At 42.1% G+C, this 26,094-nt stretch overlaps 1 protein-coding gene across 1 annotated transcript in view; it reads right to left on the bottom strand.

Annotated features, from left to right (window-relative positions):
- The window catches only part of LOC127647473 (cytohesin-3-like), a 96,760-nt gene that overhangs the window by 45,947 nt on the left and 24,719 nt on the right, over positions 1-26,094 (bottom strand). The window contains exons 2-3 of the mRNA XM_052131738.1: positions 3,803-3,885; positions 138-202 (exon numbers count right to left, since the gene is read on the bottom strand). Of these exons, the coding sequence (XP_051987698.1) occupies positions 138-202; positions 3,803-3,885 (148 nt within the window). The remainder of the gene's footprint in view (positions 1-137; positions 203-3,802; positions 3,886-26,094) is intronic.

Here is a 26,094-nt window from a genome sequence, read left to right as displayed (position 1 = left end):
TGAATAGAGTGTAGATGAGGACAGATCGCTGAGCACAAACAAACAAGAGGCAGGTGCAGTAATGAATGAGCTTGTGTTTGTTTCTGTTGAGCTGTAATGAACATTTCCCATCATCAGTCACTCATATATTAACTCACCTCTCGCCAACACACGTGAGCTGCTCGATTTCTGTCATCACTTCAGCAATTTCAAACTTCAGCCGCTGTCAAACACAAAGACAAAACACTGACTTACACTGACACAACTGAATGAAAGAACTGAATAGAGAAATCCAGCTGATTTGACTTGAATGTTGTACATTTATTTCTTGCTTTAGGTTTATCCTATAGACAACATAAGATCCATAAACAAGGTAAATCAATGTAGAAAATAATATTTGAGGATTTCGTAAAGGAATAATGCAAAATATATTTCTTAAGTTATTTTTACATACAGGTGTTTCTCAGGGTTTGATTTTTATACAAACGTTTATTAGGGCCTACACACTGAAAGTTCGGAGACCCTAATATTCTTCTAAGGATCATTTTTATTAAGGCTCAAGCACTTTCAGTGCAGAGACCCTATCGTTCTTCTAAGGGTTATTATTATTAGGGCCCAAGCACTGAAAGGGCTCTGTAGCACCCCCTTTAAAATGAGCTGGTAAGACGGCCTCTGTTGCACCCCCATTTTCAACTACAGTTACCAAACTTGGTACATATAAACAGTAGTTCTCATCAAGCCGTACAGCTTTCATAATTATAAACATTAGCTCTGCCCAACAGGAATCAGCCATTTTGGAATTTCTGAAATCGCAAGCTCGGAACTTTTAAATACTCCTCCTAAGGGATTCATGTGACTGGCACGCAATTTATGCAACATCATGCTAAGATATTGTAGATGCTATATTTGAAACGTATTGTTGATATTTTTTTCAGCAGTATGTTTGGTAATGGGGGTTTTTATGCATCACTGTCATAGCATCACCAACTGGCAGCAGGAAGTAATTCACTTTTAACAGACTTTGAAATAGCCTTCTTATGATTCCCTGAATAGCTTCAAAATTCTTAATACTGTCAAGACACTGCTGATGTAAATTTGAAAAAGGATATTTGATATCTTAAACACTTTTGTCATGGCAATGTATTCATTATTATTATTCCTTTCTTCCAACATTTGGGTGTTTTTGAGGCTCTTGGCATAAAACTTCATGAAATATTGCACACACATCAGAGATGTTGGGTCATTAGGTCTGGGCAAAAGTTCATACATCGGCATGCAGAGGGGGCTCTGTAGTACCCCTTTTAAAATGGGTGTGTAAGACAGCCACTGTAGCACACCCATGTTCCCCTACAGTCACCAAAATTGGTACATATATAGTCTGCCATTTTTTATTTTTTGAATATTGCAGTCTCTGAACTCAAGTACATTCATGAGACTGTAACCACATTTAGACAACATTATGTCAAGACATTGAAAATGCTAAATTGTGAAAAGATTTTTGATATATCGAACGGTGTTGCCATGGCGAGGCATTAAATTATTGGTGAAAAATGGGAAACATTCTTTGTGCAATGTGTGATTTAGATAAAAATTTAGATGTTTGTTTAGTCTTAGGGTGCTAAATCACATGGATGTGACTAGACCCCGAAGCCGCCGCCAGGCGCCGCCATTTGCGCCATTTAGAATTTCAGCCGCCGCCAGCCAATAATTTCGTAAGCCAAATTGAGCCGCCATCTGATAAAGTTTGGCTGAGCCGGCTAGAATTATTTGCATCAAATAATAATTCTATCACATAGAGACATACACACACGAAATATATAAACAATACACGAGATCTATTTTCCCACTGGATTCATAACAGCACAGTCTTGTGCTCGTTGCTACGATACACAGACTCGCAGTGAATTGACGACCAATTAAAATTGCTCGTTTTCCGTACAGAAGAAGCGATGCATTTTTTTTCTCGCACTGAGGTGAAATGGCGGAAAGAAGCAAGCAAGGTAATTTTGATCTCACTTTCCTAATTCCTACTTACTTTTTTTTTTTTTTACTTAGGCCTACCCAGACTTTTGTTAAATCTTCAGGGCACGGTTGCACAAACACCTGAATCAAAGATTGATGTTATGAACCAAATATTCTGGAACGGAGAGATTTATAGCACTGAACGTGATATTACTGCAGTAACAAACCACCGTTTCCACATTGCTAATTCACGACGCATGCTTCAGTGTACATTGAAGTGAAATGTGCAAAACTTTGTCCAAAATAATACTGATAACAGTGTGTGTTTATATTAAGGCGAGACACGGCAGGCAAAAACATAGTTTTTTTTTTTACTGGTCAATTTTGAGATTTTTGTCTTCTTTCAGACTTGTGGTGAAAAAAAGTCCGAAATACACATTTAGGTCTTTATTTTACTACACTTTGTCTGTTTGCGTCTGTAGATTTCTCATAAAATTCAACAAAAGTTTGCATTCTTAATCAAGGTGTAATATGATAAGCTTCATCCATGATAATGCCAAGTTATTTTATACAACTTAGCCTACATACATTTAGCCTAAACACAACACATTGTAGGCTATTTGAAAATGTTTAGTAGCATACAGACTACAAAATAAATATGTACATACGCTATGAAAGTAAAATCTGGTGTTTTCTTTATTACATTGTATTGCATTTTGTAGAAATATAGTGTAAGCCATGCATTGCTTGGAAATATTGAGATCTAGTAAATCAGTATAACATAGACATCTGTAGACATGAAGTGGCAGCTTCAGCCATTTGCAGCTATGAAAAGTTTGGCGGCTGCAGCAGCCATTTAGGTTTTGGCTGAGCCGGCTAGTCAGCCAATAACTTCATCAGCCAGCCATTATTCTCAAAACAAATGGCTTCGGGCTCTAGATGTTACTATTTTGGGTCACAGTCATAGAGCCACCACCTGGCAGCAGGAAGTGTGGTCTCTTACAATAGACTTTAAAACGGTCCTCTTTAATTTAACCTAATTGCTTCAAAATTGTTTATAATAATGTAAAATGCATGTGTCCACCTTGCATTGTTTTCCAAAAAGCCACTGGGTGGAAACAGACCCATGGTGCTTGAGCTTGTCACCGCTGCTTGTAGCTATATTTAAAACTTGATTTTTATATTAAAACTAACACATTTCAACAAAGAGTGATGCAAACATAAACTACTTCAATATTGTGTGAAAATTATTTCGATCTATTTTTCAAAAATTACGACTGTTACACAGTTGTGGCATAATTTCCACCACATCAAATACTTTTGACCCTAATAAAGTAGTTTTTTGGTATACTTGCTAATCAAGTAATCAGTGAAGAGCATGCGTGAGGTGAAATGAGTGATGTGTCATTTGTTAACATAAATTTTGATAACTTTACTATTACTTTAAAGTGTGAAAAATAGTAGTAATATTGAACGAGTAGGGTCCAAACTTTTGATAGGAAGTGATCTTATTGACATACATTTAAAAATGCAACCCTAATTCCGATTGCATCAGAGAGATTGGCAAATTCTGTTCACCCTGTGCTATATTAAAAGCACTACAACAATAGATTATTTGATGTTTTACATTGTAAATTGATTTATTGAATTTTTGGGGTGTGTTACAATAATCTGATTTTAATTGAGTGTATATTTTCAAAGAAACTATTCAATTCACAAGAGAAAACATCATATAATGTGTTGTTGTGCTTTTAATATAGCACATAATAGAATTGACTCCTTTTTGTTTTTATTAGCAACTTTTTCAGAGTTTGGATTGTACATTTGAACAATAAATTCTCTCTTTTCAACTCGATCTCACCTCAATATCATCGAGCAGTTCTTTTTTCCTGCGCCGTATGTTGGTCAGTTCATCCCTCTCCTCTATGGACAGGTCTTCAGGTACTGAAACACAGCACAAGAGCAGCACACCTGTGAATGTGTGTCTTTCAAATCACTGGCCATCGTTAACGGACCAGGAGGCCACAGCAGGACATATTCAAATCAACAGTGATGTGGGTCAAATGGTCATCTTAGTCATAATATCTTCAGACTCTGAGTGCACTTTTGACAAAGTGTCTTTACCATGCAATGAGAGTCCTTCAATAAATAGTCCTGTGTAGCCAGACTTTTGACTATCAGCATGAAGTCTTGTCAACACTGCAGCTTATTCAGACCAAAAACCACCCACTTAGACAGGAAGAGATTGTGAAAAGCGACCGACTACAGTTTTTGTGGCATTTAAGGTCAGTTAAATCTGTAATATTAGGGCCCTGGTATACTCAATAAGAAATCAAATAAGGAAATGTCAGTTAGAACTAAATCTGTCTTAAACGAAGGTGTATTTGATTTTGTTTCGGTTGTTCATAACAGCTCAGCAGTGCTGAGGAAAACTTTTCTGCTAAACACCTTCTTACTGTGATTGGTCCACGTCTTTGGTATGTGTGACCTAGAGCTCCACCTACTTTGAGGACAATAGTTAATTCCTTTTCTGTCAGTTGAGATCAGTCAACATGAACACAGTGTAGAGTTATTTGTGAGCTGGTGCAAATTTACCTACGTAGGAACGTTTGCATAGAGAACATGTCTTGCAATTTTTTGGTTTAATTAGTCTAAAAAGAAAAACAAATCTACTCAAATACTTTTTTCAGAGTTCCCATTCACTCTGTTGTTTGAAATGCTGCTTCACACATCTGCAGCCGTCTGCAGCTAAAGCCATTCACACTTCTGCCCAAAGTAAGATATGCCTCTAATTATCATTATATTGTCTGTATTCTACCCATTTAAACATTTATACACCCATCAGTGTTATCAGTGTCATCATTAATTACAATAACAGAGTGAATCTGTGCATGTTATGGCCGCATATAGCTTGTTAACGCATTAGCACCATGAATTCAGAATGTAAACATGACAAATTATACATTATCTACAGCATATATATTTATTTAAATCATAATCGCACAGTAAAAACAGCTTCTTTTACTGATCTCATGTGAATTCTGCTCATAGAATGAGACATTAAGTCAATGATAACACATTTTCATGTCACATTATTTTATGTCTTGAGCATCCTCATATTTAAATGCTCAAATGAGTCTGAATGTTCACAGACAGAATGTCTTTGCTTAGCTGTTTCAAACCATTTTTTGGATCAAAGCAGTTTTCTGGCTACGTAAACAAAACTAGTTCAAAGAGCATCTTCCAAAGACATTATGTCATGAATCTCACAAAATTTTGCAAAGCCAAAGACTAGTTTTGCCTCAGAAGTGCTCATTGTAGCAGTCTGGAAAGTTGTAAATACGAGTTCTTGACATTGTTGGGTAAAATATACATCATTCAGTCCTAGAAAAGTTTGTAGGTGTGCCATCTGAGACTGAGACTCCATAAATAGCAATGTCCATTAACTTTAGATTTTAATACCTTTGAATTAAACATCTAGTAAAATTGACATCAACAGTTTCCACTTCCGTCTTTGTCAGCGATGACAACCGCGTTTGTCTGTAATTAGTAAAACATAGAACATATCTACCTTTCACAAGGATACTTTAAAGGAATAGTTCTTCCAAAATGTACTCATCAACTACTCACCGTATGTTGTTCCAACCCTGTATGAGCTTCTTTATTTCTTGGAACACAAAAGGTGAATTTTTGAAAAATGTCCTGCCTTCTGTATTTTTGTGAGAAGGGAATTCAGGCTGTGAACTTTCAAAATGAAAAAAGCACCATAAAATGATAATAAAACGATCATGCGACTGTTGCACTGATTCCAGATAATTCTTCACCCAGCAAAGTTTCAGCACGTGATAAGCAAACGTTTTCCTTTTACTCTGGTGAGCTGTGGGGTCACTGTGCCACATTAAAACTGATGATGTTTACTTTTACTATACTGTTATGAATGTTGTCTATGATGATTACATAAAACACAGCCTATTACTACGACTTGCATGGAGAAGAAATTATAAAGAAAGTAATCAATTTCTGGTCAGGTCGGATTTGGGCTTCAAATTTGGTGGGTCTCAGTTGGAGCTGTTTCAGTAAACTACATCAGGCTCCTCTACACACAGATGCAGCATGAAGATGGTGGAGATTCATCTACCAGCCAGAGGAAGAAGGTCACTTCTGTGAATTTGGTGACAGTAGGTTCTGCTCTTAAAAACGGTCAAAAACAAATTGTAAAGTGAGTTGCTTTTAGTTTTAAATTATGTAATTCAATCATCAGGAATGCATATTTTATGACTTCAGATTGATAGCATTCTTGCTCTAAAAAGGCTAGGCACAACACAACAAATTCAGTTTAACAGAATCAGGTGTCTAAAAAACAGTGCTCCAAATGAGATGCTGAATAAACAAAATCAAAGTGAAACAAAGACGTTCGTCTTGCGCACATTTACATAGAAATACAAATGGATATTTGCAAAAGTATTCGTTGTGAACAGCCCCTTGCAGTAGGTGGAGGTCTTTGGCAATTGTGTCTTGCTCTCTTATAAGTGTTTCTCCAATTAAGCATGAGTTTTTTAAACTTAAATGCTTTGTCAGGAAAGATGTTTGACTTGGAAATGTGTGTCTCAAGATCCTTGCGTTCAGTTCCAGTCTGTTGTTTTCCATCTGTTTGAACAGCCCCTGGCCTAGGCTCATAGTCTGAGCCGCTTCACCACTGAGTACAGCCGAATACCACTGCTGTCTGGGAATATTGCTACCCTACATACAACTGTAATGAATAAAAAACAATGTGGTATTTTGCTGTTCTAATGAAGTCTAGGGTGGTATACTGTGGCATCAGTGCAAGTGTAACATCATGTGGACTGTCTATTGAAGCGTTCTCTCCCTCCGCCTCATTTAACTTTTGTCTTAACAGTTGAGAATATAGACAGACTAAACTTTATTTATTTATTTTATGCACATTGTAAATGGAATGCTCTTTTTTTAACCGCCAGGATTGTTCTTTGCAATAATATAACACTGTGCTGTGTTGTTTATGTAATCAATGCACCCCCTTGTGGACTACAGAAATGTCAATTTAAAAATAAGCTGACTATAAAATTCACCTATAATTCGAATTTTTAAAATATTTCAGGTTAAAATTCGAATTTAGTTTCATTGACAACTAATAAGATTACATGCTATTTCAATGCAGGAAAAGAACCCGGGTCTCCGAGGCTGCTGACACAACATACAATCAGTCGTGCCACATGAAAAGGTAAACATGTTTGAACCGAGGCAAAGATGTATGATGGGAGATGCCGCTTTTCAGAGATAAAGCATTATTAATTACATAAACGTATAATTATCTTAAAGATACTGTATTTTCCAGTTGAATATCTTTAATGTCATTAGCTTAGCTACTTTTTCATTTTTACATGACTCGTTCATTTTGCAGCAGTTTCCTTGTGAAATGAAAAGGTGTTACAACAACAACAACTTTTATTCCCTTTCATACAAATCATTAGTAAAACTGCAGATTTTCAGTTTTAAAACACTTTTCACTCTGTTCTTCACGCAATGCTATCTATTGACATCTTAACACTTTTACTACAGCACATGACTTGAAAGGCGATACATTTTATGTTTGCATTAAAATAACCAACTATATTTACAAGCTTGTTTGAGTATGATCACATTGCACGGTAGCTCAACTGAAAAAGTGTTGCACTTGTGATGTAAAGGATCGGGGTAAGAGTCCTGAAGAGCACGAGTGTCCACATTTGATCCGAAAGTGTCATAGAAGCATCACAAATTGATGTGGTTGCTTCGGTAATTGTGTTTTTTCTGACACTATCAGTTTGGTTTCGGTTTAAGGTTTAGGTTAGGGAGGTCAGTTTTGTTGATTTAAAACTCGAAAGAACATTAATCTTAAAAACCTCTTCTGTTTGGGAGAACATTTAACTCACTGTCAGCACCACACAGTGGAACTCGGACATCTTGGAACTGCTGCGCAATGTGAAAGGAATGACACAATGTAATTTTGCTAAAATTTCACCACAGTAGTGTTATATGAGATCAGGCTGGTTTAAAGTAACTTAACCAACAATGGACTGCAGCTTTAATAAACTTTAAAAACAAGAATGTTGAAAATGATGACACTAGCTACATCTAGGCAGCACAACTGTTTCTGGGTTGTCTTTGACAGCGTATAAAGCAGCATTATTGAGCGCTCCCCCACAGGCTAACCTACGTCTACAGCACAGAAATTCTACATAATCTGAAAGAATTCCCATGCCGGAATGAAAGAAGAAAATGTGTTCGATTGTTGAGCTCAGTGACAAACTCCTACTGTGTGTTTGCACGCACACACACGCTGGAAACACAGGGTAATGTGATATCACTGGCTCTAATGCATTGAACATGACTTAGAGCACAACACGGGAAAAGCACATTTGCTTGCCAAAAAAGATCCTTTGATGACATCTGATGCTAGTGTAATTTGCCTGAGAAGTGTGTGAATTAGACTGCAATTATATAGGTCACCAGACAACACAGTCAGTACATCACCAAAATCACCACAAATTATGTAGTTGTTGACTCCTTAAAGTACTCCAGAAAGGGGCCCCAGACTTTCAGAAATAATTTTGGCTTTTGTTTCATTGCGAACCGAATCTTTTCCATCCTAAGAGCATACAAAAGGTCAAAAACCCATTGGCGATAAGAAGGGGGAGCTGTTGCCTTCCAATTCATAAGAATAAGTCGCCTGGCCAGTAGAGTTCCAAAGGCTACACTGTCAGCCTGCAATGTGTTTAGATGAACAGGCTCCGGCAAGATACCAAATAGTACTGTTAACGGGTTGGGGTCTATTGTTAAAGAAAAAATAACAGAAAAGCATCCAAAGATTTTCCCCCAAAAATTAGACAATTTCGGACAAGACCAGAAAAAATGTGATAACGTAGCTGGTTCAGTTAAACAGCGGAGGCAGTTTGGGTCAAGATCTAGGAATATTCTACTTAGTTTAACTCTAGACCAATGGACCCTGTGCACTACCTTAAACTGAATGAGGGTGTGCCTAGCATTTATAGATGATGAATGTATTCGGGCAACAATCAGATCCCAAACATTTTCCTCCAGCATCAAATTCAGTTCCTCCTCCCAGAGCGCCTTCAGCGGACGCATTGAGGGGGACTGTTATGTATTGATTATAGTAAATATTTTAGATATAACCCCCTTCAAAGAAGTATGGAGATCTAATATGTATAAGTATATTTTTAGGTGGCAGAGAGGGAAAGTTTGAAAACTGCTTACGAATAAAGTTCTGTATCTGAAAGTATCTAAATAGATGTGAATTGGGTAGGTCAAATCTTTCTTGGAGTTGCATAAAGGAAGCAAAATTGTTATCTATGTATAGTTGATCAATTGTAGTTAGGCCAATTTCCCTCCAGATATTAAAAGCCCCATCCATCAGAGAGGGTGGAAATAATATATTACAAAAAACAGGCACTGTAGTACAAGGGTCCTTAAGGTCCAACGCCAAACGTAATTGAGACCAAATCCTTAATGAATGTTTAACAACAGGTTTTTTTTTTACTAAAGTAGTATGCTTATAGGGAATTGGTACACATAATAAAGATGTCAAAGTTGCTGGAGTACAAGAGGCAGATTCCAATAGTACCCACTGAGACTTATTTAATTGCAAATCCTGCTGCACCCAACATAACAAATTCCTAATGTTTGCTGCCCAATAATATGTTTGAAAATTTGGCAGAGCCAGGCCACCCAAACACCTTAGTTTCATAAGATGACTTTGATTAATTCATTTTGACTTATTCCATATGAAAGAAGAAATATTCCGTTGCAGAACTGTGAAAAACGATTTTGGAATAAAATAGGGAGGCATTGAAAAAGATGTAAAAATTTTGGAAGTACATTCATTTTGATGATATTCACCCTTCCTATCAAAGAGAGAGGGAGACATTTCCAGCACATGAAGAGAGACTTCACATGATTATAAAGAGGACTAATATTGGCTTTGAATAGGTCAAAGTATTTACGAGTCACCTGAATCCCCAGGTATTTAAAACGATTTCTGACAACCTTAAATTGAAAATCTGAATATAAAATCTGAAGGGAAGATGAGTTCAATGGGAACAGTTCACTTTTACAGAAATTTAGTTTGTATCCAGAGAAACTACTAAAGACATTCACAATGGAAAAGACTCGAGGAATTGAAATAAGAGGGTTAGACGGAAAAAGAAGGTCGTCTGCATATAAAGAGACCTTGTGTACTATACCTGCACGGGTAATACCACAGACCTGTGCACAGGACCGCAGGGCAATTGCAAGGGGTTCAATGGCTATGGCAAATAGCAATGGGGAGAGAGGACAACCCTGTCTTGTGCCCCGTTGTAATTCAAAATATTCTGAAAGAACATTATTAGTACGTACAGAAGCTTTAGGGGCCGCATATAACATTTTGATCCAAGAGACAAATGTAGGGTCAAATCCGAATTGTCCTAAAATCTGAAAAAGATAATTCCATTCAACACGGTCAAACGCCTTTTCAGCGTCAAGTGACAGAACCACCTCTGGATTGTTTGATTGGGAAGAATACAATATATTAAAAAAGTGCCTAATATTAGAAAACAAATGTCTATTCCGAATAAATCCAGTTTGGTCATGTGAAATTATTTGACCCATAGAGTTTTCCAGACGGATAGATAAGAGTTTTGCTAAGATCTTATAGTCACAATTTAACAAAGAGATGGGACGATATGAACCACATTCAAGTGGATTCTTGTCTTTCTTTAGAAGCAGAGAAATAGTCGCTTGGTAGAGACCCGCAGGCAAATAACCATTCTGAAGACTTTCTGAAAAAAACGAAAGTAAAATTGGGCTTAACAATTTAGAGAATACTTTATAAAATTCGGACGGAAATCCGTCAGGCCCTGGGTTTCATGGATGCTATAGATTCTTCAAGTACTTCCACCTGAATGTCCTTCTCTAAGGAGTCATGGGACAATTTATTAATAGCGGTGAATTCAATTCCATTAAGGAAAGTGTTCATTGTGAAAGCATCTGGTGGGGATTCTGAGGAGTATAAGTCCACATATAACTTTTTTAAGACAACCGATATATAAAAGAGAAGATCAGAAATTCTCCAGCCATTTGTGCAGTCTGGAAATATCTAATGAAGGACAATCTTGGATAGACATCCTGATATTCTCCAGGACTACATCAGGATAATTGAAAGGATGTTTCTGCTGTGCTGATTACACACCATACAGCACGTAACAATAGCAACCACACAAACACAGATCTGCCTTATCATAGCGGAACACACTTACAAAAAACATTTGCACACTGTGGACCCTCATGCTAAACAAAGAAAATATAAAGATTCCAGTCTTTCTACAGTACCGGTAGTACCAAATACTAGGGAATTTTGGCAAAAAAATATTGTCCCATATTTTAGCAGTGGTGATGGCTAAATGTTCCATATGGACCCTTTTCACACTTCCAGGATTTGGAATGCAGAAGTAAACGATTGCAGGGTAAAGATAACAGTGAATAGAAGTGAATGGGAGACCACAGCAAATACTATTTTTGCTTACACATTTGTTCCAACATCAAAAGACAAATGCCACTATATTTGATCGTTTATTGATTGTTTCCACATCTTTCCACATGAAGAAATCTGAAGGTAGACGATGACAAATGTACTGTCGCTATCTCAGCAGGTGTGTTAGAAACCTCATCACATCTGTGGTAACACATTTTTAGAAGTAATTCCAGGGGAATATAACATTAAGCATAATGTTAAAAATGACCATAAATAGTTAAAAAAAATGCCAATTTAAAAAAGTGTACTAGGTTTACATAGCTGAAGTCTGTGAAAAGGGTCAATTGAAGCAGTGAAATGCTCAAGGGGGATGATTTATACACTTCATAAGCGTACAGTTATTAAAGAAACAAAAACACCTTAGAACATCTGTCAACCAATCAAAATCAAGCTTTCAGCAGTGCCAATTAACAATGTTTAATTAACTGAGGAATTATTTTCTACAAACAATGGTTTTCATTTTAATTTGTTAATATTTATTTACAATTTCACTTGTAAAATAAAAAGTGTATTGATAAGCATATTCATTTTTGTTGTTGTTGTTATCGAATTTGTATCAAGAATAGTGAAATTTCACTGGAATTGGCATCGACTGCTACTCTTCAGGTAATGACCGCTGTCCTGCAGCATGGTAACAATAACATAATATCTTTGTGCAGTATACACCATCACTCTCTGCCCATATCTGTTGTTCTTGAAGTAGCATTGTGGTCATTCCACAAAGTGGGCCGCATCAGAAACTGTCAGAAGCTTGATTTCCACTGGGAAATTTAAGTCAGTGGATGTTTTCAGGTGCAGATACGATGGGCTGGGTAAAATCTGTTTCTTTTCCCAACAATGCTTCTACTGTCTCTCAAAACACAGCATGCACATAGTTTGCATACTTAAAACCAACCAACAGTACAGGTAAAACCAGTCCACTCACTTCTGCTGTGAAACAACATCACCCTCTAACCGATTTTACCATCACGAGTGTGTTGACTCATATGTGTCTGGTCTGATGTTATGCAAAACCATCAGTGTATATTGCTCAATCTTGAAGCTCATGGTAAAACGTGGAGCTGAGTCTGTAAAAACCATATCAACATCACACATGCAAATGCTACAAGGTCGTTAAACTTTTAGCCTACCTAATCTACCACTCTACTGCCTTTGTATTTGTGTTATTATTATTGGTCATTGTACATAGGGTTAGTAATTTGTTACTCACCATTACCTCAAATCAAATGAATTGTTTGGGACAAATGTGCTATTCCATTTCTTATTTGAAAAATAAGGAGGGACCAATCCATTTCTAGAGACCAAACTATCATGGAGACTTGGGGGTGGACACTTCATTTGGGAAAGTAAGCAACCACTTAGCTTAGCAAAATGCTAACATTTTTAAAAAAGAATTTGTGCAGACAAATACTTTTTTATATTTTCTTCCACAGAAGTACAAATCTAGTCATTAGAGCTCAAGTTCTGTCCTGTTATTGGTAACTCTATGATATTCTGTGATGTGACCTCATTTACTCAAAATGAGACAGCTGTTTGCTTTTGGATACAGTTCCAGAAGATTAACACAATAGTGCTGTTTACACTTGAGTGGGAGTGCACCTGAATTTGTTCAAAGCTAAGATGGTTCAGCAGTGAGACAGAATCTCTATTTCTTCCTCCTCAACCAGGGCCAGTGGAGTTTTTCTCAACTTTCATGCTTTGATTGAGAAGCATCATGAACTGCTAAACAGGCGTTTGCTCATGAGGATGATGGTGGTAGCTCATGACTCACTCTTGGAGTGAGCCTTAAACACTAAATCTGGCTGAAATCTGATGAAAACACTGAGTTGAGTTCATTCTTGTAATGATCCTCTTGCCTGTGTTATTGCCATAAGAGAGTCTGCACAAATCATTAGTCTGGGGAAGTCATCTCACACAAAGAAAACACCAATTCCAGTTAAACTTCCCGTCGCCTTTGAAGGAATGCAATGTCAAATTTGTACAAAGTAACATTGAACACTCTCAAAGTGGATTATAACACGGGCTGCCATCTTGATTGTTTTGGTTAAATGGATCACATGACTGCATCAAATGGTAACAAAAACAATCGTTTTCAGATATCTCCGTTCCCCTTCTGTCGCTCTCTCCACGTTGTGTCAGAGAAGCGACACTAGGGGTCTCTCTTGAGCGCCGATATTCACCTCTGGACTATGAAAAAAGGCCAATGAGAATTGGCAACCAGTATTTGCATGTTCCGCCCCCGGACATACGGGTACTTAAGCGGCGCAAATACCGGAGTTCATTCAGAAAATTTATTCGGCGCCGATGGTCGTGCATGCAGTCTGCTGCGAGTTACACACCAAGTTCCTGTTTAATCCTCTGACGCTCTGCATGCTGTTGGATCTGACGGCACATAACAGCGGCTTTCTCATTCGTGCACGGCTGTGCATTCTTGCCCCTGGGCGCTTCGACAGCGCAGACAACTCGAAAGAGTTATTCTAAAAGAGTGAATTTCGCTCTAAAAGAGCAAAACACAGCGGTGTTGAACGTCCTTCTCAGGACGTGTCTTTTTAAAGACGATTTTCCGCCTCTGTGTAGTTTCTGGATGCGTTGATTCTCCCCACCTCTGACGGCCAGAGGCACGTCATGCACAACGTAAAAGTTACTTCTGCCTGCCGCCAAACCTTCAAACCCTGGACAGACCTCTGCTTTCTAAGGGCAGGTGTACCCTTGCAGCAGGTGTCCCGACGCGTTCTGGTCACAACCGACGCCTCAAATTGGGTTGGGGAGCCGTGTCCAACGGGCGCCGCAGCCGCAGGCCGGTGGAACCGAGGCCCGCTGCGCTGGCACATCAACTGCCTAGAGCTGCTGGCTGTTTTTCTGGCCCTGCAGAAGTTTCTCCTGTTAATTCGGAACAAACACGTCCTAGTCAGGACAGACAGCACCACGGTCGTAGCCTACATAAACCGCCAAGGCGGAGTACGCTCCCTCCACATGTCACAGCTCGCCCGTCGTCTCCACCTTTGGAGTCAGCAGTGACTGGAGTCACTGCGCGCCACTCACATCCCCGGCAACCTCAATGTGATAGCGGATGCGCTGTCAAGACAAAGCTTCCCCGGCGGAGAGTGGAGACTCCACCCCCAGTCGGTCCAGCTGATTTGGGACCGGTTCGGCAAGGCTCAGGTAGACCTGTTTGCCTCCCAAGAAACCTCCCACTGCCTGCTCTGGTATGCCCGGACAGAGGCTCCCCTCAGGGCAGATGTGCTGGCACACAGCTGGCCCGCGGGGCTGCGCAAGTACGCATTTCCCCCAGTGAGCCTTCTTGCACAGGTGCTATGCAAGGTCAGGGAGGACGAGGAGCAAGTCATTCTGGTAGCCCCCTACTGGCCCACCCGGACTTGGTTTTCGGACCTCACGCTCCTCACGACAGCCCCTCCCTGGCGAATTCCCCTGAGGAAGGACCTTCTTTCTCAGGGACGGGGCACGCTCTGGCATCCGCACTCAGACCTCTGGAACCTCCACGTCTGGCCCTTGGACGGGATGCGGAAGATCTAGCCGGCCTACCATCGACCGTCATAGATACAATCAATCAAGCCAGAGCCCCCTCTACCAGGCATCTTTACACTCTAAAGTGGCGTCTGTTCGCGGACTGGTGTTCTTCCCGAGCCGAAGACCCGCAGAAGTGCGCAGTTAGGTCAGTGCTCGTGTTTCTTCAGGAGAGGCTGGAGAGGAGGCTGTCCCCCTCCACCCTCAAGGTGTATGTCACCGCTATCAAGGCCCACCACGACACGGTAGACGGCAAGTCTTTTGGTAAGCACGACTTAATCGTCAGGTTCCTAAAAGGTGCCCGGAGGATAACTCCCTCCCGGCCTAACCTGTTCCCCTCCTGGGATCTCTCGGTCGTCCTTACGGGACTCCAGAGACCCCCCTTCGAGCCGCTTGACTCAGTTGAACTCAGGGCCCTCTCTCTCAAAACCGCACTGCGGGGGCTAAGACCCCTTCCCTCAATGCGTGTAAGGGCCGCGGCCTTAGTTGCACTATGCGAGAAACATAGAGAGAAAAGAGGCCCGGCCAGGCTTGGCCCCAGGTTGGCGGCCAGCACCTTGTTCCCCCCTCCAGGGTAACGATAAGGAATCCTGATGGCTTAAATGGGGCATTGGGGAAGGGTACGTGCAGCCTGATACAGTTGGTCGTGCTGCACGTACGAATACCTGCTCGCTCCTGTATCAGCAGTTCACGTACACGGCTCAGCGCATGGCACTTTTATAAGTGGACCCCTAGTGTCGCTTCTCTGACACAACGTGGAGACAGCGACAGAAGGGGAACGTCTAGGTTACGTATGTAACCTCCATTCCCCGATGGAGGGAACGAGACGTTGTGTCTCCCCTGCCACGTCGCTGAGCCGAGCCACTGTTGTGGCCGGACCATTTCCGGCTCCTCAGAAAAATCCGGAATGAACTCCCGTATTTGTGCCACTTAAATACCCGTATGTCCGGGGGCGGGACATGCAAATACTGGTTGCCAACTCTCATTGGCCTTTTTTCATAGTCCAGAGGTGAATATCGGCGCTCAAGAGAGACCCCTAGTGTCGCTTCTCTGACACAACGTCTCGTTCCCTCCATCGGGGAACGGAGGTTACATACGTAACCTAGACGTTTTCCCATTCCACACTACAATGCGAAGATAGCATTTTCAAATGTATCCACTTAGGAAAGCATTTTCATAAAGCTCTGTTTTCACTGACAAAAACGCTGTGTCAGTGTGTACAGAAGGCCAAAACCAAAATGCATTTTCAAACAAAAAGTTGTAAGTGTGGACGTGGCCGAAGTGTTCTTTAGCATGTTGCTAGTACATAAGGTGGACTGGGTGATGCTGAGTGGTTGATAAGGTGTTCAAGTGTAACGGTTACCCTGTCTTGTCTCACTGTTGCCCTTTGTTTGTAATTTTGTCACTTTTGTTATTCCTTAGTTTTCACTTTTGTCACCCTTGTACCTCCATAGTCTTGTTTTCCCTCGTGTTCACTGTTCATTGTTTTCACCTGCACTTGTTAATTTGCCTTTGGTTTCTGTTAATCACCTTGTCACCTAGTTTGTGTTCTGTTTGTTCATTGGCCCCTTTTTCCCATGTTTTTGTATTTATATCCTGGTTTTTGGTTTAGTCCTTGTCTGTCGTTGAATGTTGTTGCACGTGAATGTTATGGTTGTTTCTCCTGCCTGTGGATGTTTTTCATGTTCATGTAGTTTTCCCTCGTGGATATTTCTTTGTTCCTGTTTGTTTGCCCTCACTTTGATTTATAATAAAGAACCTGCTTTTGGATCCGCACCTCCTCGTCTGCCTTCACTCCTGCATTCGTTACAGAACGACAGACCACACTATGGATCCAGCGGTTCAGCAAGCTGAACTACCAGCTGCTTTGCCTAAAGCAAGAGGACCGACCGATGGAGGACCACATCCGTGACTTCCTTGAGCTGGCAAACATCTCCGACTTCCCGGACTTCGGCCTTGGTGGTTTTCTTCTGGGGTAACCTGAACCCCTCACTGAAGGAGCCGTTGCCACCGGCGACACGTGGCTGGACGCTCTGTGATTTTGTGGCGGAGGCGCTGCTGGTATGCGGCTCGCCACTTACTGTGGATGTTGTGGATGAGGATCCTGCCTCCCTCCCACGGCGGTGACTCTCCAGTCGTCCCTAGCTCTCCCTGTCACGCCAGCCCCTACGGTCAGTGTGCAAACCCCCACGCCTGTTGCCGTCATCGAGCCTGCACGGTCCACTTCGTCTGCCCGGAGGAGGGAGAGAAGACGGGCTTCCGCCTCCCGGCCCGCGCCAGCCCCGGTCTGCGAGCCAGAGCCCACGCATGTCACAGTGAGCGAGCTAAAGCCCACGCATGTCACTGTGAGCGAGCCTGAGTCCTCGTCAGCCACGGTGAGCGAGCTAGAGCCCACGCATGTCACTGTGAGCGAGCCTGAGTCCTCGTCAGCCACGGTGAGCGAGCTAGAGCCCTCGCATGTCACTGTGAGCGAGCCTGAGCCCTTGACCGTCCCCGAGCCAGTGCCGATAGCCTCAAACGTCAATGAGCCAGTGCCGTTAGCCTCAAACGTCAATGAGCCAGCGCCTGTAGCCTCGACCGTCCCTGAGCCAGCGCCTGTAGCCTCGACCGTCCCTGAGCCAGCGCCTGTAGCCTCGACCGTCCCTGAGCCAGCGCCTGTAGCTGTAACCATCCCTGAGCCAGTGCCTGAAGCCCCGACCGTCCAAGAGCCAGTGCCTGAAGCCTCGACCGTCCAAGAGCCAGTGCCAGTAACCATGACCGTCCAAGAGCCAGCGCCAGTAGCCAGGTCCGTCCAAGAGCCAGCGCCAGTGGTCGTGCCCATCCTAGAGCCAGCACCTCTCGAGCCTTCCAGGGCTCCTCCTCCCGAGTCTTCCAGGGCTCCGCCTCCCAAGTCTCTCAAGTCTCTCGAGTCTTCTAGGGCTCCTCCTCCCGAGCTTTCCAGAGCTCCGCCTTCCGAGTTTCCCGAGCTTTCCAGAGCTCCGCCTTCCGAGTTTCCCGAGCTTTCCAGAGCTCCGCCTTCCGAGTTTCCTGAGCTTTCCAGAGCTCCGCCTTCCGAGTTTCCCGAGCTTTCCAGAGCTCCGCCTTCTGAGCTTTCCAGAGCTCCATCTTCTGAGCTTTCCAGAGCTACGCCTCCTGGGCTTTCCAGAGCCCCGCCTTCCAAGCTTCCTGAGCTTTCCAGAGCTCCGCCTCCCGAACTTTCCAGAGCTCCGCCCTCCGAGCTTCCCAGAGCTCCACCTCTCAAGCCTCTCGAGCCTTCCAGGGCTCCGCCTCTCAAGCCTCTCGAGCCTACCAGGGATCCGCCCCTCAAGCCTCTCGAGCCTACCAGGACTCCGCCCCTCAAGCCTCTCGAGCCTTCCAGGGCTCCGCCCCTCAAGCCTCTCGAGCCTTCCAGGGCCCCGCCTCTCTAGCCTTCCAGGGCTCCGCCCCTCAAGCCTCTTCAGCCTTCCAGGGCTCCGACCCTCAAGCCTCTTCAGCCTTCCAGGGCTCTGCCCCTCAAGCCTCTCGAGCCTTCCAGGGCTCTGCCCCTCAAGCCTCTAGAGCCTTCCAGGGCACCGCCCCTCAAGCCTCTCGGGCCTTCCAGGACTCTGCCTCTCGGGCCTTCCAGGGATCCGCCTCCAGAGCCTCCTACGGCTCCGCCTCTTGAGCTACCCGAGCCTTCGACGGCTCCGCCCTCAGAGCTTCCCGAGCCTCCTGCCGCTCCGCCTCCAGAGCCTCCTGCCGCTCCGCCTCCAGAGCCTCCTGCCGCTCCGCCTCCAGAGCCTTCTGGGGCTCCGCCTCCAGAGCCTTCCTCGGCTCCGTCTCCTGAGCCTTCCTCGGCTCCGTCCCCGGAGCCTTCCAGGCCTCCGCCTCTAGAACTGCCTACGGCGCCACCGCCCTCGGCTCCACCTCCTGAGCCATCCTCGGCTCCACCTCCTAGGCCTTCCTCTGCTCCGTCTCCTGAGCCTTCCTCTGAGCCTCCAGAGCCTCCCTCAGCCCCGCCTCCAGAGCCTCCCTCAGCCCCGCCTCCTGCGCCTCCCTCAGCTCCGCCTCCTGAGCCCCCAGAGCCTCCCTCAGCTCCGCCTCCTGAGCTCCCAGAGCCTCCCCCAGCTCTGCCTCCTGCTCCTCCAGAGCTTTCCATAGGTCCGCCTCCCTTGGCTCCGCCTCCTGGGCCTCCAGAACTTCCCACAGCTTCGTCTCCAGAGCCCCTCTCAGCTCCGCCTCCGGGACCTGTCCTGAGGTTGCCTCCCAGGCCTCCTGTCCCTGTCCGATGGCCACCTCCCAGGGCCCCCGAACCGGCCCCTGCTCTGCGGCCATCTCCCAGTCCACCTAAACCCGCCCCTACCCGGTGGAAGCTTCCCAGGCCACCCGACCTGGTTCCCAGCACACCCCCAGAGACTGCTAATCTGCCCTCTCGCCCTCCTTTGTCTGTCTCCGTGTCCCTTGTGCCCCCCTTGGCCTGCCTGCCTGCCCCTCGTTGCTCCCTGGACTGCCTGCCTGCCCCTCGTCGCCCCCCGGACTGCCGGTCTGCCTCTCGTTGCCCCCTGGACTGCCTGTCTGCCCTTTGTGCCCCCTGTCATTTGTCAGTTGTTCTTCCTGTTTTTTTGTTTTGTTGATCGCCTGGTATCCGATCCTTGAGGGGGGCTATGTAACGGTTACCCTGTCTTGTCTCACTGTTGCCCTTTGTTTGTAATTTTGTCACTTTTGTTATTCCTTAGTTTTCACTTTTGTCACCCTTGTACCTCCATAGTCTTGTTTTCCCTCGTGTTCACTGTTCATTGTTTTCACCTGCCCTTGTTAATTTGCCTTTGGTTTCTGTTAATCACCTTGTCACCTAGTTTGTGTTCTGTTTGTTCATTGGCCCCTTTTTCCCATGTTTTTGTATTTATATCCTGGTTTTTGGTTTAGTCCTTGTCTGTCATTGAATGTTGTTGCACGTGAATGTTATGGTTGTTTCTCCTGCCTGTGGATGTTTTTCATGTTCATGTTGTTTTCCCCTCGTGGATATTTCTTTGTTCCTGTTTGTTTGCCCTCACTTTGATTTATAATAAAGAACCTGCTTTTGGATCCGCACCTCCTCGTCTGCCTTCACTCCTGCATTCGTTACATCAAGATGGTATCTAGGTGGTTGCTTACAGGCCCAAGTCAAAAGAGCCCCCACCCCAGGTATGATGCTATACTGTCTAGATATGACTTAGGTTCCCTCTTTTGATGTAACACTGCATTTCAGACATTGTCAGCATTGTAATTCCCCACTTTTGCATACCTGCCAATCATATGTCATGGTTAAATGTACATATAACAAGATGGTGGTCAGCAAGAAAATGTTCTTATACCAATTGTTTCCACACTTAGTCATGAACATAAAATGCTTGTGTCGGCTATATAAACAGCCAGCGAAAAATAAGGTGGCATTCTATTTACATTGCGCTGTGGATTGAACATGCTAATTTAGTATGACTAATTATGTGAATAAAAAAATAAAAACTAGTTATGCCCCCTAACCTATACGTAAATCCTATAATAAGCCTTGACGTATTTGCGTTCCACGGTGCAGCCAGCGCAGCCTCAGATTGGGATGTACCTAGGATGGTACTCTTTTGGCTTGACAGGCAACATGCCTCATTGAACCAGTGAGAGCAGATAGCATGAAATGAATAAGGAACCTTTCACAGATAACGCAATTTTGCGTTCGAAGACAGCTGGACAAAGCATAATAGAAAGCAGGGATCTCGAGATGTGTTTTTCAAAGTTTCAAACTACTTTATACTTGATACAGTGTCCTAAAACACAGCGTTTATGCTGCAAGATGCTGAAACGCGACGCAATCAAAGGCCTAGAATTTAACATAGATCAACATTTCTACAATTTCTATTGCTACATGTTACTGAAAGATGATGACAAACTACAGCTGGTGCTAGCCAGACATCACTTCAGTTTTTTTACTTCAGAGAATGAACTGATGCCAACTCCAACTGTAAGACATTATTTTTTAAACACTGGACCTTAACACTTAATTTACAGATGTAAATCCATGACCTGCACTGCACAAACACAACTAATATTGTCATTATATCCATTTAGTCAGAGGGCAACTGGCCCCCACGGTGAGTCTGGTTTCTCTCACATCTTATGGAGTTTTGTGTTCTTTGACACAGTCACCTTCAGCTTGCTCACAGGGGTTCTAAATGCAATTATTATTTCATTATTTAATTTCTATACACATTTACAATCATATTTAATCAAACTACACAATGATCACTCTAAGACATTATAGATATTACAGTTTTATCTTCTGTTAATTGAGTGTCTCACTTTAGCTGTGTTGCATCTCACTAGTTTTTGTATCTCTAGTCATAAACCCTGTGTTTTAAGGATGCTGTATTAAGTTAAACGCACAGTTACCTGTACAGCTGGAGTTGTGCTAACTGCCCCCTACTACCTAGGGCTGGACGATAAATCTAATATTTATGATATTATGATGATTTTGACTATATATTTCCAATATAAAATTTTGCGATATCGTGAATGTTGCGATGATTGTAGTGTGCTTTTTATTCGGCCACTAAGTTTGCTAAAGTGCATCATTAGACTAATTTCATGATCCTTCAGGGCCCACAATTATTAAATAACATCAAAGTCTCAGTGTTGCCATATGTGATTATTAATCCACAAATAGCTGTGATTTACTTCAATGAATAAATGGTTCGTTTGAACAGGTAACGCATTTTGTTGAGTGCACGTGCGGGGATCACGATACGCTCTTTTAAGTGGTCTCAGAGCCGATGACGTGAATTATGAAAGCAAAGAGCTGCAGGTTCACACATTCATACAATTCCAATTTTTTTTAGTGAGCATACACACTGCACTTCCCTTTTCTGCCAAAATAAAAGCTTCAGATGATGGTGACATAAAAACTTTCAGCTTTCCGCCAAACATACAGAATAATACTATTGAACAAAAAATATATAATCCACATACATTAATAATAATAATAATAATAATAATAATAATAATAATAATAATAGTATTGCAGCTTTATATTGTATCATAATAAAATTCAACTGGGCCCTAAAAAGTTAAAAATGAAAGTTTCTGAACAGCCTGTTCATTCACAAAATATGTTTTGGTAGAAATAAATGTCAGTAAATGTAGTTTTTTATTACTATATTTCTTTATTTATTTTTGGTGCATATAAATGAAAATGACTAAATATTGTTCTTCCATGTATTCTTTTAGTGAAAACCTGTGGGAAACATGCCTTCATTATTTTTAGATTTTGTTTTCATGCATTAAACATTTTGAGTATATGTTGCTACAATGGCCGTTTGGTTGAACTGATGGTTCATGATGATGGCTTTTATGCCATTTCAGAACAAGTACATAATTATTGAGATTTATATTGAATTTCATCAATAAGATGAAAAATATTAAGATATCATTTTTGCAGCCATATCGCCAAGCCCTAGTGCCACAGATTCACAAAAACATCAAGGCGGTACATTAAGCTTGAATTACTCCAATGGTAGGAACATTATTTATTACAGAATTTACATGCAGGTCGGGGGCATGATTAATTGCATTCATTTGTTTAATGCATTATTAAATGCACTAAATTAAACTGTTAAACCGACAGCCCAAATGATAACAGAGATATTATTCTCTGTGGCCTCATATAAGAATATTTAAGAATGAAACAACCAAAGCAAACATCAATTTAATTCACCCACTCCACACATAACTCAATAAAACCGCTCGTAAAAGAAACCTCTCATCTTCACAAGTCCCCCATTCATCACCCGCATTTCACGCTAACATCTTGAGTCCATTTCTAAAATGACTTTAGAAATGAAAGCTTCCTTTACCAGATGAGAAAATATCCTGACACATCTATTTTTAGATCATCCTGTGTCATGCTCCCATTCACAAATTAGATTAGTAATTTTGGCGGAGGCTGTGTGCTGTTTCTCTTAGAATTGGTGCTTTGCCTGCATTTCATTTTGTGTGCTGATTTATCCCTCGCCAACAACATCTGGTTGATAAAGAAACTGAAGTTTCAACTGCACAAACCCTCTAGAACACTGATGCCATGAACTTCAGTGCAGCACATATCTGCATCGTATCACACTTTGCACGAGGACAATAAGAACAAACATTTCGTGAAAAAATGTGGATTTGATGAGGTTTTTTTATGCATTGCATAATCACTAACAATTTTAATATAATCTTAACGCTCGAAGTCTCATGCATACTGCGCATAACAATGGGAAGAGCTGGGAGAAATCACCAATTCCAATCTGATTAGCGGCTTCTCCAGGATTCAGTGTACACAGGCTTATATCAGTGCACCTGGAAACAAACCAAACAATTCTATTTTTGGCAGTTTTATTTGGTGGCTTTTTGTGTTTTGATTTACAGGTCTTAAATGTCATTACAATGAGCACTAACCCTTGTAAAATGTGCTATGTGACAAAGTCTCTGTGATCAGCCACTGGCTGGTAAATGGTCAGGTTTCACTCACCAGTGATCGAGTAGTAAAGTGGCAGAAAAAAGCTCAGCATTGAGATCCTTTTACTGCGTGTGAGAGTAAAAGTTTGGTCTGCTCTGTGTACTATGGCTCCAAAGATGAGATCTACACAATCTATTTGTCATTGAATAATGTCTCTTTTAATACACTTTCTGTTCTTTACAGGCAGTTGTTGATCAAAAGCCGAAATAGAAACATTTCATTCTAATCATCACACATAGCATGTATGCGGTATATAAGCCATTCGACTCGACTCTTCATAATATGTGCTTAACCAAAACACTTCTGTGTGGCTTGCAAGAGTGACACACCGTCATGTACCAATGACAATTTTAGATAAGTGGGAAATAGAATTCATCCTATTCCCACTTGATTTAAAACTGACACACCTCTTTACAAAGCCTCAAAAGGCATATTATGCATTTCTATCTGTCAAATGCTCCATCAGATCTTTCTTAAGTAAGCAGTGGTACTTTAATGTAACTTCTTGACCACATGGTTTCTGACCAGAATGAACTACAAAGTGGACCAGACTTTAAGCTCTTAGTCATAAGCCTGACTAACCAAGACTAAGGTCAGATGAACCTCAGGTCTAACTGTATGGATATCATCTAACCTTGTTATGACCTAGATTTGAAATCGGCTGGATGTAAAGTCTCTGAATCTTGAAAACTGTCTGTGACAACATTCAATCCTGATCATCATCACTTGGGCCAATTAGATATTTGGGAGACAGTAAAATTCCTCCTTGAGTCAAAGTGTCTTAATTTCTCTCCTACATCCTTCTGGTGATGGAACTAATCCAATACATAGTTTCCCAAAAATCAAAGCAAATCTGAGGTCCCGCTCACCCCTAGTGTAATATCTGCATGGGGCATCAGTGCCCATGAGATGAGCTGACAGAGAGAGCTCCACTCTGAAGCCCCTTATGCCTATCATGACTCAGACAGGAAATTAGTTGAGCTTGATTCCAGACGTTTCATAGACAGAGAAACCAATAAGACAAACTAGGCTGCCAGACCCCTCACAGGCCTGTTTATACTGGCCTCGGAGGTCCAGACACCACATCTGGATGAGAGAGGGGGAGTATTTCTGAACACACTCTGTCATTTGTGAGCGGATAGTGAAGACAAAATCATTCGAGTAGCTTTATTATGGCTGAGACGTGGGCGAGGAAAGACGAGCATCCGGTTGTGCAGTTCTTTACGGTTTCAGAAGACATTCTTTAGTCACTAAGACACTTGTGTTTAATTCATTCCAAGAGAATTTGATTCCTCAAGCATCAATTTTCTCTGGGACTCTGGAGTTTAATTATAAACTATGGAGGCGACATTGTTAGTTTAACTCCAGCTGTGCAGATGTAAAGAAGGACAGCTGGGCCAATGATCAAGTGTTTAAATGAAGAAACTCTGAAAGATGTTTCAATAATTTCTCAGACATGGGACAAAAAACCTTTTCAGCTAATATTAAAGATTTTAAATTCTCTTTTCAATGTTTACCTTGCTGTTAGGAATTAGAATGGTCCAAATGTATTTCCAGATCCTTTAAACAAAGTTTCTTTTTCAAGGTAAGTCAGTCCACTCGGCAGCAGTCTATTTTTCTATATAAACAAGCATCATGAAAGTGCAGCTTCTATCTACTTGAATGGGGAAAGACCGAAATCTCCAAAATGGTTAGTCAAGATTACGCTAAAAGAACATATTTCAAATAAGCAGTAAAATCTGACAACACTGTGTGGCAGAGTGAGCATGACACAGTGGGTGTGGAATCCGGCCTCGAAGAGTCATTTATTTCAAATGTCCAAAACAAAGGAGAATCTGGGGCCTTCGCGGTAGAAAGGGCTGTGTGACGGAAGAGTAGTGAAGACAGGGGAAGGTCCAGGTGATAGTGGGCGGGGTCCCAGAGGCTCTTCATTGGGTTTAAGTGAGCCCCATCATGCGCTGACAAATGGGGAAAAAAATCACGCGAGCGATGATGATCCACGGGTGGGGCGTATAGTTCCATCACAACTGGTATAATAAATTGTGCATCTTTACCTCAGAGTATGCTAAAAAAAAAAAAGGTTTTACCATCTTGAATAGCTAAAGCACATAAGCTTTCTTGAGTTGATTGACAGGCAATTTCTGTATCAAAAAGGTCATTGCCTATTTTACCTGTAAGGTGGGACTTCCTTTCTACATCTGTTGACCGTTGGCTGCCGTTGGGTGTTCCTATTTCTCCCATTCATTTTAATTGAAGTAGCCCATCTCTGATAAATAGCCTCTGTTTTGGCAAGCAGGAAATGTTCATGGAACAATGATGTCACTTGACATCATCAAGGAACAGTCCTTGAAATGGTCTATAGGGTGAATTACAGTAATCCGGGATATTTTTGTACTTTTGACTGTAATTTACCATCTCAGATTGTGAACCTGGTCTCAGATAATCACATTACTATACCTTCATTTTTGCTAAATAATTTTTACATGGCTGATTGTTCCTATCCCGGCAGTTTTCTTGTGAAATGAACACTTGAAGTGCTACAACAATTTTACTTGAT

This window comes from Xyrauchen texanus, chromosome 8 (genome assembly GCF_025860055.1).
Source record: "Xyrauchen texanus isolate HMW12.3.18 chromosome 8, RBS_HiC_50CHRs, whole genome shotgun sequence".
In the NCBI taxonomy this organism is placed as follows: domain Eukaryota; kingdom Metazoa; phylum Chordata; class Actinopteri; order Cypriniformes; family Catostomidae; genus Xyrauchen; species Xyrauchen texanus.
This window is presented reverse-complemented; position numbering and strand designations above follow the sequence as displayed.